Below are 16,030 nucleotides of genomic sequence, written 5' to 3'. Positions count from 1 at the left end.
GTCACCTCTCGAAGCCAGCAGAGTAGGGCTAACCTTTGAAGGCTATGTGCAATGTCTTTTTCAGGAGGATTTTGTACAAACAATGGTAAAACCGATGGTGAAGTCATTTCAGGGAAACGACTGCTGGCGTTTTCACCTTGACATCTTAAGAGACGCCATGGGCACTTAATGCAAGACCTATTTACGCAGGAAGATTGAGCTCAGATGAACTATATGCAGGTCCATCATTGGCCTGTGCAAAAGGACTGACACAACCGTATAGGGACAGATTGGTCATTCGCACAGGTGAGTTAATTGCCCGCAGGAACGATCCAATCACCTGAGATTTTTGCCTTTGGGAACGTCAACTTTATTGGCAGTGTGCTTACACGAGCCGCTGATCGGGAATGAGCATGCTTATGAAGGTTCACTTACCAATGATCTGCCCATGTAAAACGCCCTTGAGAGCGGGAGTCGCCTCTCTTCCACACAGATATCCAGACAGTTCTTGATGCCTGGGCAGAAATGCAGTACAAATGACCTGTGCCAACTTGGGCTCATCGGCACAAATTTTACATACAACTACTACTGTCAGTACATTAGCAAGAGGCAGGGGTATAGAAAGAATTAAGCAACCCGCAATATGCTGTTTGCAGTCAATAACTACGGAGGTGCATAGGTCAGCAAAGGAGCTGTATGCACAAAGCGGTAAGAGAAATTCAGTCTTTTGCATAACTGTACACACCTACTAAACTACTATAGAACATGAACTGTCATGTAATAAAAAATATACCAGCTCCGATGAGCATATACGGTACATGAAATTATGGTTGTGCGCAATATTGACCTAATGAAAGCAACATGGCCGACACTAGGAAATGGGTGCTTTAGAAGTGAAGCTTCGGGTGGACGATTAAGTACATACATATCATAAAAGTTCAGTCCATGTCACGAGAAGTCACAGAGCCATCCGCTCCCGGCCTCCCCCGGGTCTTCATTAGGATTCTAAGCAGGAGGAGGAAAACACTTGCAGCAAAGCCGCAGCCATCACAAATGTATAATTTATAAGGAAGGCAAGAAAACTAGAGCGCACGGCAGATACGAAGAACTGGGAGCCCTAACAAACAGCGGCCTCATTATAAAAACACCAGTAATGGAGTATTTACTAGGAAGGCGGGGGCAAAATACAGGGACATTACTATGGCATGTGGGCATAAATCAAATTGTACATATTAGATTTACAGATTCAATTTCCAGAGCAGGAATTTACAGCGGCGAGAATGAAATCATACTAAGGAGCTGCGCTGTACGATATGGTCTGACAGTGGGGAAATACTCTGCAAATACAATGCAGGGTTCCACAAAAAAAAAAAAATCAACATGGGCCTGAACAAAACCTATATGAAGTTGCAAGCCAGAGACCTAGGTCTAGGGACTCCTAGGTGGCCAGAGACCTCCAGAGATTTCTCCAGCAGCCAGAGACTTCCGGAGACCCCCCGGCGGCCAGAGACTTCCCATACATGACCTAATGCAACAAATTGGAAAAGTATGGAGCCAACAATTATGCACAATATTGTTTTTCTGTTCATAAAAGATGTGACACTTTGAGTTTCCAGGATAATCAAGTATTAACCTCCTTTCCAAGAATGTTTAAAGTTTTTTGGCGCCCCAATTATGCATCAATGGTTTTCCTTACTACTTTCAGGAAAGTTTTCCAGATTTCCTTCTCTTAATGCAGTTAGATCAACGATATCGGAGAAGACATCGAGCTCTGCTCCATCGCTCACAGTCACGGATGTCCGACATCCTCAGTGTTGAGCACACTAATTATATCATTAGCAACCTGGCAGAGGAACCCAGGTGATGCAGCCATTCCTCTCATCATTAGCTGCAAAATCTAATTCTTGCCTGTAAAGATCAATATCCCCTTCAACTGAGCAGGCACTCAGAGGTGCACATCTTATTCTGCAGCTCACTAGGTTATTTGCTGCACCATGAAGGTTTGGTTCTTATCCATCATGGCCAGATCCTAGGATTAAGGTTACCGTCACACAGTGCAATTTTGATCGCTACGACGGCACGATTCGTGACGTTCCAGCGATGCATTTACGATATCGCTGTGTCTGACACGCTACTGCGATCCGGATCCCCGCTGAGAATCGTACGTCGTAGCAGATCGTTTGAAACTTTCTTTCGTCGTCTAGTGTCCCGCTGTGGCGGCATGATTGCATTGTGTGACACAGGTTGTATACGATGTGCGCACAGTAACCAACGGCTTCTACATCGCAAATACGTCATGAAATTATCGCTCCAGCGCCGTGTATTGCAACGTGTGACCGCAGTATACGACGCTGGAGCGATACTTATACGACGCTGCAACGTCACGAATCGTGCCGTCGTAGCGATGAAAATGGCACTGTGTGACGGTACCCTTAGACCAAAAGGAGATAAAAGCACAGGAAATTAAACAATTGGTCAAATGTGTATAAGGGCCAAATTTCAACGGAAAGAAGGATCTGGGATGTGAAAATTCTGACTGACGATTCTTTTGTTCGGCAGTGCTTTTCTTGAAGAGAACACAAAGGATCCCTTTATGTAGAAGCCAACATAAAAAGAGTCTGGATGCCAAACATTAAAGTCTACTGGCTGTGAGGAACACCAGATTATCATGAACCACTATTCGGCCACTAATTTGGAGTCTTCATCAAGAACATAAACCTTCGAAGCTAGTGGGGCAAGCCAGAAGGTGGTGGAAGGTGAAAGAAAAAATGTACAGGTAAGTTATGTCTGAATGAGTTCACACGACATCTGATGGAACACTTCGCTGCCGATGGCCAATTTTTCCAAACATTCCCACCATACATGTGTTTTCAACAAGGAGAGGGTAATAGGTGGATGTCAGACATCTCTCGCAGCAGCTTTTCTCCTTTAAAAGGATCATGTCAGCTTCATTTTATTGTATCAACCAGTGGTATCAATATAGGGTCAGTATGCCACCATTTCAAGGACACCTCTTTGGTACAGATCTATTGCACCATTGTTGAGAAGTGCTACAATTTATATTTATGCAAATTAGACTGCAGGCGCACTTGAGGAGAATTGGCGCACTTGGGGAGCATCGGCACACTTGCGGTTCTTGTAACCTTTTTTGTTTTTCCCACCAGCAGCCATCCTCAGTTGTTTGACTAACAGAGGAGACAAAGGTACTAGAACTAGAGTGATGTCACCTTTTACCAGTCCTGAAACCTTGCTCATTCGGAATCTCTTCTTTTTGGCTGAAGGGGTGCACGTGCGAGCACACAGGTGATGTCAAATGCCAAAGCCTCTGCCTTTGTCTTCAATCAAATAAGGAAGTCTGTAGCCATGGATGCCCAGGTAGCGTCTGGCAGTGGTGGACCCAGAAATCTCTGGCTGCTGAGGCAAGTGCACTGGGAGGAGAAAACCAAAGAGGAGACAAACAGCAAGTGCACCGATATGCACAACCAGTGCACGTGGAGTCTAATCTAGATTTCTCAACAATGGCACAACAGATCCAGACTAAAGAGATATGGTTGGTATGGTGCCACACTGACCTATGCAGCACCATCTGTGATTGACACTATAAATTAAGCAGGAGCATTCCACTTAAGAACAAAAGGAGTCGGTATGTTGAAATCCAACAAGCTGAGCCATCAACTCCCTTGATTTTTGCAGATGCGGGAATATAAGGACACCCCAAAACATATTAGTAGGTCTTACAAAATGCAAAGACTGTGTACAACAAGCTAAAGAGATCGCCATGGGAGTATGGGAGTCTCTTGTGTGACAGCATTGTCCAGCAATACTCGCAGAAGATAAAAGGGAGGAAGATGTCCAGTGCTAGCCGGAGCTGTAACATGGATAATTATAATAAGTGCTGACTCATGGGCAACAGCACAGAATATATTGAGGGGCTCAGAAACGCCACAGGTGTCGCTCTCGGTGCTGCTTTGGTTTAATCCTCACCTTTCACATTTATATTATTTGCCTGATAAGGTCCTCTGGTTGAGGTATGGTGTCAAATTTGCCCCTCATATTTTCTTAGATTCCTCCAAATTGCATACCTTTGACGATTTCCAAGTCAGATATAACTTTGTCAAGCAGTGTGCGCACAAATTTGGGAAAGCGTCAGCGTCCCTAGACTTTTCAAAATTTGAGGGGTTCTTGGGAACATACGATTGACCTTAACCCCTAACACAACCATATTCTCTTCTCCAGCCATCTGTTGTCAGGCCTTATGAGAAGGCTTATGCGAAATGGTGGTTGATATCCCAGACGTGACTATGGAGAAATGGGGAGAGGTGGAAGATATGATATATTATTCAGTGTTAAGTGCTAGGGAGTGTTTGATCCAGACAAAATTTCTAAACAGAGTTTAGTATACTCCGGAAAAGTTTGGGATGACTCTGGATTATTTGTGCTTTCATTATCAAGCAGCGGTGGGCTCCTTTCTGCCATGAATTTGGTCCTGTCCAAAAATTCTTCCACTGTGGTCCGAGCTACTTCTGTTAATTCATGAACACTTTGAACTCTCGAGGGTGTTGTCCCCTAAAGTGTGCCTGCTGGGCATTACAGATGAGCTTATTGATGGGTCTTAGGATATATTGTTTTTCAGATTGGCATTTTTCTGTGCTAGTAAAGGAATTATAATGGCATGGAAATCCCCGGAATGCAGCATTGGCTGAAATTAGTCAAAAAATGAATTCTACTATATAAAATCCTGTATACAAATGAGAGATGTGCTTACAAGTTTGATAACGTATGGGGACGGTGGTTAGCAAAACCAGACACTGTCCAATAAGCCTTCCTAGCAGAGCCTTCTGTATATTTAGTTCCAGTAAAGAATTATCCAGCTAACCATTGGTCATACCTTGATAGCTCGGAACCTGAAAACCGCTCTGTCACAGCGTAGAGGCAATAAAAATGAAGAATAATGACCAAGATTGCTGCCTCACTCGAAACGCGTTGGTGCCACTGCTACAGATCATTATCACAATGAAAATTTGGAATTTAACCCTCAGCAATGCACTGATGTGAGTAAAATGCATTCTGATATTTAGCTCTATCGTATGTGTGCATAAAGTATTAAATTAATGACATGTCTGAGGAGGGTGGATGGGAATCGGGACCAGTAGGATTGTGTGTTGTGTATCAGTTTGCATGTACTAAAAGTATATTGTTAATATTTTCATTGTCTTTAAAAAAAAAAATGGAAAATAAAGCCTTTAAAAGAAAAATAAGTGGACTTGTTTGAAGGTATTTATTTATTATTTATTTTTTTAACTAGAAGCAATGGGGAGTTGAGAGTCGACAGACAATTTTGCTTCACTGCCAGGGTTCTTCTTTAAAAATGAAAAGCAATTATGTCAGAAGTACTCCGCCGCTTGCAAGTCACACAAATACAATTCTTTTTTTTTTTAAGTCCTGACACAAGGCGTGTGCACGTGCAGCACCGGCAGCTGCAATGCAGAGAAAAAGATCTATAACATATTAACAGTAGTGCCGTCTGCTTGCCCAATGATTCCATTCTGCGTCTAGGACTACGCGCACTGTATTTTAGCACAGTAAAGTTCAGGTCACACACTGAAGGACCTTTTTTTTTTATCTACATCGCAAGATTTTTTCGATTGTTTTATCATGGCATCATGTGCTCTATTATTTTCAATGAGAGTACAAACACAGAAAATATCCATGTAGCAACGCGTTTTGAGCTGCAGCAAACCCCCATTATGCCACATAATTCATAATCCAAAGTCGCAGTGCCGCGGTCCCCAACAATCTCCTGTGAAAAAAGTGAGAAAAGTATTTAGTAGGGGGCATTTTCCTATGAATTTACTGTACGCATCATCACGTATCTCGTAATGCAGTGTGAAACAGGGCACTGATCTACAGAAATGAATCTCATACCCTTTGCAAACGTTCACATATGTCAGTAGCGTATGTTCGCATCTGCTGCATATTACAGTAGTATGTTGGGAGTGCAAAAGGATAAAATATTAAGTAAATAAGCAGTATATTTGCTGACAAATCAACAATAAAATACGCAGTGGATCTTCCACGAGAGAAGCGTCGTGTATGTGTGCACCCTAAAGACCGTCATACATAGATAGCTGTCGGTCAACCCACCGTTCAGCCAGTTGCCCTCTTGGCAGTCTCTCCCATACACAGGAGCGCTTATTCAGCCAAGTGGTTTTATGTTCTTTGAGGGCTGACATCTCCGCCGGTGGCTTATCCTGGGGAGAACTCAAGCTGTGGAGTCCGTGTCCATTTTGGTGGAGTCAGTATAAAAAAAAGGAGCGATTCCGAAAATATATCATAAATTGGATACAGTAGTACAATGCAGATTGTGCTCTAAATGTTTTCATAAGAATTTGGGAAGGTTAGGAAATGTCCTATAAATGTCTGTTGTATTCCTGATCTAAGCTTTCAGTTGAGATGAATCTGTGCTGCACTTTAGGTACATGATCAGTAGTAAGGCAGTGCTGAGTCCAAGTCGGAAATTTGGCTTACCGACTTCACAGCCCTGGGGAGAATAAAGCGATTGGCAGTCCAAAAAATTGGACAAGCCTGATCGACATCTCCCCTTGACAATCAGTTGTCCATGCCTCCCTTAAACATTACTCTAATATGTTTGAGGGTCCTTTACGATCTGTCCATGACCTGAACATGAATCAGGATCATCAGGCAAGTGTTGTTCACCTCTGTGTACGCCTCGCCAAAAAAAACCTACTCAGTCCGCTGCTGGAATAAGATTTGTGACCTAGCAAGCTCCGCTGCTAATCACACATTGGACATGCGGCAGTCACCACAACCCTGTCCCTCTCCAGCCCCATCCTTTTCGGTGGAGCTGGGGGAATCTGGGGAAAAGACTCTTTAAAGCTTTAACACCAGAATTCTGTAGTTCAGAATTTCTATAACTTAAGTCACGGAACAGTCTTCGTGACAAGAGAGGCTTATTGCATTACACCGACATCTTTAGCACTGACTCGATGGCCAATATTTATAACAAAAAGGCTCTGTGCCGTCACACGGACATATCCACACCAAACCGCTTAAGATGTGCTGCTAACTCTCCCCGTGAGCTATGGATTCCAATACCGGCAACACCATTTTCTTAAAACATAAATTTGGGCTTCTTCAATAACCTTGTGGCTCATTTACTCCATGATAAATAAGAACCACACATCACTGTGCAGGACAACTTTTTTTTTTTTTTTTCTCATGAAAGAGAAACAGAAGGTGCAAACTAATGCAATAAACCTTTCCCTTCCATGACACAGCTGTCAGTGACCCAGAGCTTGTAAATCAGTTTCACGCCTCTGGTTCAATATATCAATTTGGTGCCTCAGGCAGCTGGGCTATGCTTTGCATGCCTGAGGACAAGGAACACTTAGGTGAAAGCAGAACAGACGCCCCATTAATCGAAAGTTGTATTTACGACAGCGTAATTTACTGTTGAAACAAGCAAACTAAGTAAGCACAATTAAGCAGCAGATTGGATAGGAGGATGGCATAATGTAAGGACCATTAAACAAGACGATACACTCTGCACAACATATACTACAGGCATACAAATACATCAACTTAGTTCGCTTCCCTGACAGAAGTTATGTCGCTTATCCATGTCATGTAAAAGCTTATAACCTGACGTTAAATTCATCCATTGGCTGTATAAATTATTCTTTTGAAAGCTGAAACCCTCTGAAATGTTGTTTAGGTTAGGAAAATAAATTGGCATCAATGCAGAAATATTGATCAGTTAATGGACACAGAATGGTCAGATTTTGGCAAGACAAAAGTTTTGTCACCTGGTCATATAATGCACCCAATCCTAGTTTACATTCTCACCTGTGCTCAGTAAATGATTGGTTAATTAGTGTGTGTATAAAAAGAAACCCAGCATCCGAGACATTCACTTCAACTGCAACTTGAGCTCTGACAATATGCCAAAAATCCACCCTGTGACCAAAGCCTGGAAAATCAAGAGGCTGAAGACCAGATCCACTGCAGAGGTGGCCGAGACCTTTAATGTGTCTCAGCGTCAAGTACAAAGAATTAAAAAAAGATTTAAAGAGACTGGAGATGTGTTTGACAAGCCCAGGTCCGCAAGACCCCGCAAGACAACTGCTCAGGAGGAACGTTGGTTGGTTAAAAAATCCAAAGCAAACCCCTCTTCCACTGCAGCAGAGCTCCAACGGGCCTGGTCACCTCAAGTCCCTGTGTCAACTAGAACAGTTTGTAGGATTCTGTCTCAAAATGGCCTCCATTGTCGAATCAGTGCCCAGAAGCCAGCACTAAACAAAAGGCAAACAAAATACCGTGTGGCATTTGCAAAGTCCCACAGCCTGCTAAACAGATGGACGCCGGAAAAGTGGCAGAAGGTGGATTTCTCTGATGAATCTTCAGTAGAATTACACCACAGCCGCCGCAAATACTGCAGGAGACCTACTGGAGCCCGTATGGATCCAAAATACACCCAGAAAACAGTTAAATTTGGTGGTGGAAAGATCATGGTCTTGGGTTACATTCAGTATGGGGGTGTGCGAAACATTTGCAAGGTGGAAGCAATATGAAAAGCCTAAAATATCAATAAGTATTAGTTACCTCTTATATTCCAAATCATAAAAGGGGTCAAATTCTGCAGCAGGATGGTGCTCCATCTCATACATCCATCTCTACAACAAAGTTCCTCCAGGCAAAAAAAGATTGAGGTGCTCAAGGACTGGCCAGCCCAGTCACCAGACATGAACACCACTGAGCATGTTTGGGGTAGGATGAAAGAGGAAGCTTGGAAGACAAAACCAAAGAATCTAGATGAACTCTGGGAGGCATGTAAGACTGCATTCTTTGCTATTCCTGATGACTTAATTAATAAATTGTATGAATCATTGTTGAACCACATGGATGCAGTCCTTAAAGCTCATGGAAGTCGCACAAAATATTAAATATGACCAATAGCACCACAACTTCATTCACCAATGTTATGCAACATATATTTGTATTTTAAGTTATTTGTTTGAATATCATATTACTTTCAGTGGGCGACAAAACTTGTGTCTTACCAAAATCTGACCATTCTGTGTCCATTAACTGAGCAATATCTCTGCATTGATGCCAATTTATTTTCTTAACCTAAACCACATTTCGGAGGGTTTCAGCTTTCAAAAGAATAATTTATACAACCAATGTTACATAACATGGATAAGAAACATAACTTCTGTCAGGGAGTGTAGAGGTCTGGTCCAATTACCAGAAATGACTCGCCAAAGTATGGCATCAAAAAGTTACTTAAAAGAGGCGGACAAACACTGGAAAAATAACTTTGCACAATGAAGATGTCTTAAGCAAAAATATCCATGTGCTGAAATAATCTTGTAAATGTGCCCTTGCTACGTACAGGGCATGGTAGGCACGTACCATGGTTCATGACAGGTACATACCTTAGCTCCTGGCCAAAGGGGAAGGCGAACAGAAGTCACATATAATCAGAACATAGACAAATCAGCTGAGGATCACCACTGCTGCTTTCCGAGGTAACATTTCCCAGCCTATTTTATCACAGAAGTGAAGTGCTTCTGCTGGTTTGCCAGTCCTGTGAGCTCATGATAAATCAAGTCAGTGACATAATTTTTATTTATACAGCGCTAACACATTCTGCAGCACTTTACAATTAAGCGGAGCATGTACAGACAGTAAAAACTATACAATATAACACATTTAAACAGTTACCAGAGGAGTGTGAGCCCTGCTCGCAAGATTACTATCTATAGCGTATAAGGTCAGCAGCCGGTGGAAGTCCTATGTCATGGACTTAATTTAGGATAAGCTCAGAGGGCTATAAACACAGCAGAAATACTCACTCCTGTGATAAAACAAACAGGAAATGTGTTACCTCAGAAAGAAACAGCTGCAAAGCCCCGTTGTTTCTCATGCTTGCTTATCATAAGCAAGCTGTAGTATGCGCCGACCATGAACTGGAGAAGTTATGCATGATTGGACGCAGTCATTATATAGTACATAACAGGGACACATTTATAAAATGTCAGCACAGGAACATTTTTTTTAACACATCTAATTGTGGAACTCATTATTATTCCAAGATCTATTGAATAAAATATTCTTTGTTTGTTGGACAACCCCTTTTAGTTAAGCACCAAGCATACCAATACTAGCATATTGATATCTTTTTATGACTGGTCCATATAATTCACGGCATCGAAAGGCTCTTGGAACAACACATTTCAGGACATTTGGGGCCCTTTCTTGAGTAACATGAATACAAGAACAATGTCATCTAAAATGTTTACAACTATATAAAGTCTCTGTTTTCCTAAAAATTACATAGCAGAAAGCATTAACACACGATGCTGGAAATATTTCAAGCTGAACACATGCAGTATTGTTCCACTACGGTTTTCATGCATGCACCATCGAGACTGCGCAGGACGCTGTCAGTTATACACAATACATATTTTATTATCAGTGGCAACAAATGCATCCAGATGGCGACATCGGATGATAATCCGGAGGACCTATCAGCACAGCGCCGAGTTGGAAAAAGATGCACAATGGTTCCGGATTTTACACATATGCACCAAAAGGAGTGTTTAGAGTTATTTATTGTCCAACTGTTCCACCCACATCCCATTCCATCTTATTTTAAGGATACTCGATTGGATCCAAACCAAGAAACCATAAGAAGTCAAGATAAATTCTTGGTAGAACTCCGATACTACCCCATGACTACTCCAGGAGCCTGAACAATGGCCCTAGAAGGTTGACTAGGAACAACATTTAGGTTGCGTGATCCTAAAGAAATGTATCCACTTAATCCGCTACTTCCACAGAACAGATGGCCACAGTGCCTGCGGAAAGCTGCCGAAAATATACATGACAGTAGGAGGTTGAAGCCAATCTAAATTCTAAATATTGGCATGGGTACAAGAAAGTCAAAAAGTCCGAAGTCTATTAGATAATTTTTAGGCACCCAAGACACATGGCTCCAGAGATTTTATAGAATTTAATGTATGGGCTACAGTAAAGATCTGAGATCAGTTTTGAGTTTAAGTGAATTCTTAAAGGGAACTTGTCACCTCAGAAAACACTATCTGCAGATGTAGTATTAATCTGTAGATAAACAGTGTTACAATGCTGCCTGAAAGTGCAGCTACCGGAAGAAAATTAACTTATTTCTTCACTTGAGCCGCTGGATTTCAGTCATAGGGGGTGCATGGAGTGGCTATAATTACTGCTCCCAGCACGCCCCGCCATTTCAGTTGACAGTAGCTTCTGCTGCGTTAATGTGCAGAGCGAGCTGTCCATCAAAGTCCTGGGGTGTTGCTTGCTGCCACGGCTCACAGTGCTGTCACTGTAATCACTCCATGCACGCCCCTATGACTGAAATCCAGCGGCTCCTGGGAAGAAATAAAATTTACACTTTCTCACAGTTAGCTGCACTTTCAATAAGGTGGCCAGGCAGTATTATACCACTAGTTACCTGCAGATTAACCCTTTATCTTCTGGTAAATAAGGTTTTTCTTGCTCAGATAGAATTTATTGACAGCATACTATCTTTTAAAAAAAAAAAAAAAATTAAAAAATGTTTTACAACAACAACAAAAAAATCTTAGTATTATAAAAAGTGATAAATTTGAAACCCTAATAGTTTGGTTGTGTGATGGACACGAGGGCTCACTGCTTGTTACAGTCCAGTATGGCCAGCACCGGACCAGTGCCGTTGAAATCAGAGATCTTGAAAATTCATAGGAATAGAAACAATGTATAATTGGACAATTGAACAACTTTTCATTACATAATAAATAACCTTCTCACCAGAACATTCTAGCAGTCAGATCCCTAAAAAAGGCTTGGCATAGCTGCACTTAAATTTCTGCCTTTGCCCTGCTAAACTTTTTATAACACTCGCTATTCTCACCCAGTCTGCAGCCAGCCCCACGTGGTCATCCAAAATATACCTATACGGAATATCAATCATGAAGTGTTTAAACTTCAATAGCGATTTCCCCGTTTTCTAAAGCCTTTTGCTTCATCTATTCCCAAATCTTTTAAGTTTTAAAACCCTAAGAGCGTAACCTCATTACATTTTATTTCAGCTTAAGTCTACGGTGGACCTTTTTCTACGGCATAGCTCTGTGGAGTGGGATGCCAAATGGAGATGAGCTTTGAAAATTGGTTTTCTGAGTATATAATATTTCAGTCATTATTGAAGGATAGGATTCAGACTCTTCACTTCAAATGAGTCTGCTGAAGATGATCGTTACACAGTCATAATGCAAAATATAGGATGAAATTACGTATGCCGTCGTGACTAGAACAGCACGCCAGTCTTCCTACATTAGAATCTTTGGTGGAAAGACATGATGAACAAATAACGGAAGTATTGATGGTGCTAAGAAGCAAAAGACGGATAGAAGAGGTACTAATGATGAAAATATGTGGTGAAGAGACATGGTAGATAGATAACAGTAGACAAACTAATGGTGAAAAAACATGGTGGACAGATAGAAGAGGCACTAATGGTGGAAAGATGTGGTGGCGATAACGGAAGAAATACTAATGGTGTAAAGACAAGGTTGACACAGAAGAGGTACTCATAGTGAAAAGACGAGATTGACAGAGAACAGAAGAGGTATTAATGGTGGAAAGATGTGGTGGGCAGAGATCAGAAGAGGTATTAATAGTGGAAAGACGTGGTGGACAAATAACAGAAGTAGTACTAATAGTGGAAAGACGTGGTGGACGGATAACAGAAGAGGTAGTAAAGATGGAAAGACATGGAGGATAGATTTCAGAAGGTACTAAGGGTGGGAAACCATAAATTATTTCATCATTTTCCAAGGAGTCATAAATAAGGAAAACAAGTAAACCATTTTAACAAACAATTCCAGGGGGAATTGTTTTTTTTCCATTGTTCTCCAGAAAAGGAATATTCAGGTACATATGAATGTTTTGACCATGCTGGCCATACACACGGCATTTCTCCTGACTCCATTATGAATATATATACTTGTATGCATGTTTACCTGAGAATCCATGTGTAGTTGTATTATGGAGAGAGAAAAAGCCGCACACACCCCACAGGCCGACAGTGACCGACTTGCACAATCATGGACTAGTGCCGCCCGCACACAGTGATATAGCCAAGTTCATCCGACACTCTAATGGGGGGACTGGCCATCTGATTGTTGTGCGAGATGTTGTTCGGGAATGTCCAATTTCAGACTGTTAGTCGCTTTGTACTCGTGAAGGTAAGCCACTAGCATATATGTCTGTTGGCGGCATTCTCATGTAGAACACAGGTGAACGAACACTCTTGTGTATGGGAGTGCCGGCCAAGAAGGACGTCCGCTGAATGATCATCTGAAGCATCGTTTGGTCAAAAGCCATCTAATATGTATAAGGACCTTTTGTTGGCTGAACCCATTGAAGTCCTGTACATCCAGAGATTGGCTAACTTTTATCTAGTGAATATGGCTGGTTTCAGTTGTAAAATGAATTGTCATGATGTCTCAGCATTACGTTATCAAAACCACTGCACAGTAAAGAAGTCCAGATCTGTATGGCTAGTGGTACAGACCAAACATAAGGCAAACCGACCTGTGCTCCTTTCTAAATTAAAAAGAATGAAGGCTGAGTGACATTGTGGATTGTGTCAGTCTTCCCTGTAAAGGGAACAGACTCTGCAGATGTCAATTAATTATTAGAAAGATTTATTAGAGCTAATGATGACATGAGGTGTCACTGCTGCTGCTAATAAATCATGGTAATTGATAATTGACAGTTCAGTCATCGCCTTGTATAAAGTAAATGGGTCTCTGAATACCAGTGGAGAGACCTACAATGTCATGCATATTAAAAGGATTATAAACAATATTTTTTTATTATTTGAGCGGTTGGTTAGGAGGTCTATATCAAGTGTAATTAGACCACACACGGAGGATTCAAAAGACGCACCAAAAAATAAAGTATTAAACTTGAAACTTCCACACCCCAATGCAATATCGATGACAGGTTCCCCACCAAACATACATCATTTATTGTACTGGTCACTTCTTATTTGGCAGAGGGGCCTTTAGGTCTCCTCAAGTCAAAGGGCTGAGGTGCAACTGCTAACCTGCATGGCCGTGAAATTTCTGTTTAGGAATGATAGGGTATGGAGAACATCTAAGTAGGTTGTAACTCATCAGTATGTGTCCTGCAGGACTATCATCGCTATGCACTACAATGCATCAAAGTTAAAAGCACAGGAGAGGCAGGCCAGCAGATGAAGAGGCTGGGCTAGTGACTGGGAAGCCAGGCTGGAGATGGCAAGCACCAACAGCGAGCCCTAACGGCACAGGATGGCGAGCACTTTTATGTGCCAGTTATGATCTGGGTAGGACTTGAGACACCTTGAACATTATATTCAGAATTTCTGCTCTCCCATATGGCTTTATTAAAAGTAGGATCAAATCTTGACCTAAGAAATACGTTTTCCTTGTGCCAAAACCCACTACTTCATTTGATGAAGATATAAGAGAGAAGATCTCCTGTATGTCAAGAGTAATGGGTGTGAAGAGGATGTAAAAGGCCCACAGGAGATGTACTAAAAAATTTAGACTGTATGTTAAACATTTCCAACAGTTCAGTTGGAAGTTCAGTGCATCCAAGTCAAGATTGGTCAAATCCCATGACCCAAAGTGCCTTGAATGTGCCTTGAATTTGTGAAATTGGCGCAAAAAGTTGACAGGCTACTTTCACACTAGCGTCGTGTGCTGCACGTCGCTATGCGACGTGGCGGCGCACCGACGCTAGCTGTGGAGGCGCCGCACAACGGGGGCAGCGGATGCTGCTTTTCAACGCATCCGATGCCCCATTGTGAGGTGCGGGGAGGCGGGGGCGGAGTTCCGGCCGCGCATGGGCGGTCGGAAAAGACGGGAACGACGCACCAAAAAACGTTACAAGCAACGTTTTTTGGTGACGACGGTCCGACGCAACACGACGCAACCGTCGCACGACGATTGCGACGTGTGGCAATGCGTCTCACTGCGTCGCTAATACAAGTCTATGGAGAAAAAACGCATCCTGCAAGCACTTTAGCAGGATGCGTTTTTTCTCCAAAACGACACATAGCGACGTGCAGTGCACGACGCTAGTGTGAAAGTAGCCTTATTAGACGGATCTTTTTAATTTATGAAAACATTTGCTTAAATCTCCAGATACAGAGGCACATGAGGAGTGGGATGATAAGCAACCCACCTGCTAGGGACGAATGCCATTTATTTTTAAACCATCTCACTAGGTCAATGAGTTTAATGCAAGCACATTTGATGCTAACACATAATGTAACCCCTTCCTCCCCAGTAGGCAATTTCATCTATATTAAATGCATCTGCCGGGTGTCATGGGACATCTGTGGACTGAAATGTTATTATAGGCAGGTAATTCCATCCATTATCCAGTAATCAATTCCTGAGCGCAAAGCTAGCAAGAGAGAGGAAGTCAAGCATCGATAGCTGATGTTTTTTTATGCAATGAATCACAATCAACCCTAATCGATAATCGCGGCAGCTATTGATCGCCTGCTGATTAGGTAGGAAAATGGGACCTGAGGGGTTTTAGATCACACAGGCAACTCTTCTGTGGCTTCATGTATGTAGGGAGATCATCTGCTCAGTGGAGACGAGAGCTGCGCACGTACAACTATTGCTGTAAACCAGATCTGTCAGGGATATCAGGGATGAGCAGGTAGATGTCCCAGCTAGGGAAACTTAATTGGACATCTTCTCACTTCCTCCCTTTAATGTGGCAGACATCAGTAGCATCCCTTTCTCTCCCAAGGAAACGCGAATATGAAAGCTCCAAACAGTATGACGAATCTTCTTTATCCTCATGCCTTCTTTAATAGCAGTTAAAGGATACGGCTATCACATTTACCGTAAACCCTGACCAAAATATTAGAGTCAAACTCATGGAGATTCACTGGCGGCGGGTGACCGTGTGACCAGAGCTCCTACCTACTCACTTCCAAAAT

General features: G+C 42.2%; 1 protein-coding gene across 3 annotated transcripts in view; it reads right to left on the bottom strand.

Annotated features, from left to right (window-relative positions):
- Positions 1-16,030, bottom strand: part of RPTOR (regulatory associated protein of MTOR complex 1) — a 295,359-nt gene that overhangs the window by 220,150 nt on the left and 59,179 nt on the right. Inside the window, exon 1 of one of the 3 annotated variants that reach the window (XM_077253328.1) lies at positions 415-555. The exons of the other annotated variants lie outside the window; for them this stretch is intronic. Within the exon in view, the coding sequence (XP_077109443.1) occupies positions 415-540 (126 nt within the window). The 5' untranslated portion in view covers positions 541-555. Of the gene's footprint in view, positions 1-414; positions 556-16,030 lie in introns of those variants that run through there. 3 annotated transcript variants of the gene reach the window in all.

This window comes from Ranitomeya variabilis, chromosome 4, assembly GCF_051348905.1.
Source record: "Ranitomeya variabilis isolate aRanVar5 chromosome 4, aRanVar5.hap1, whole genome shotgun sequence".
Classification (NCBI taxonomy): Eukaryota; Metazoa; Chordata; class Amphibia; order Anura; family Dendrobatidae; genus Ranitomeya; species Ranitomeya variabilis.
Note: the sequence above shows the minus strand (reverse complement) of the source record. Positions and strands in the feature narration are given on the sequence as shown.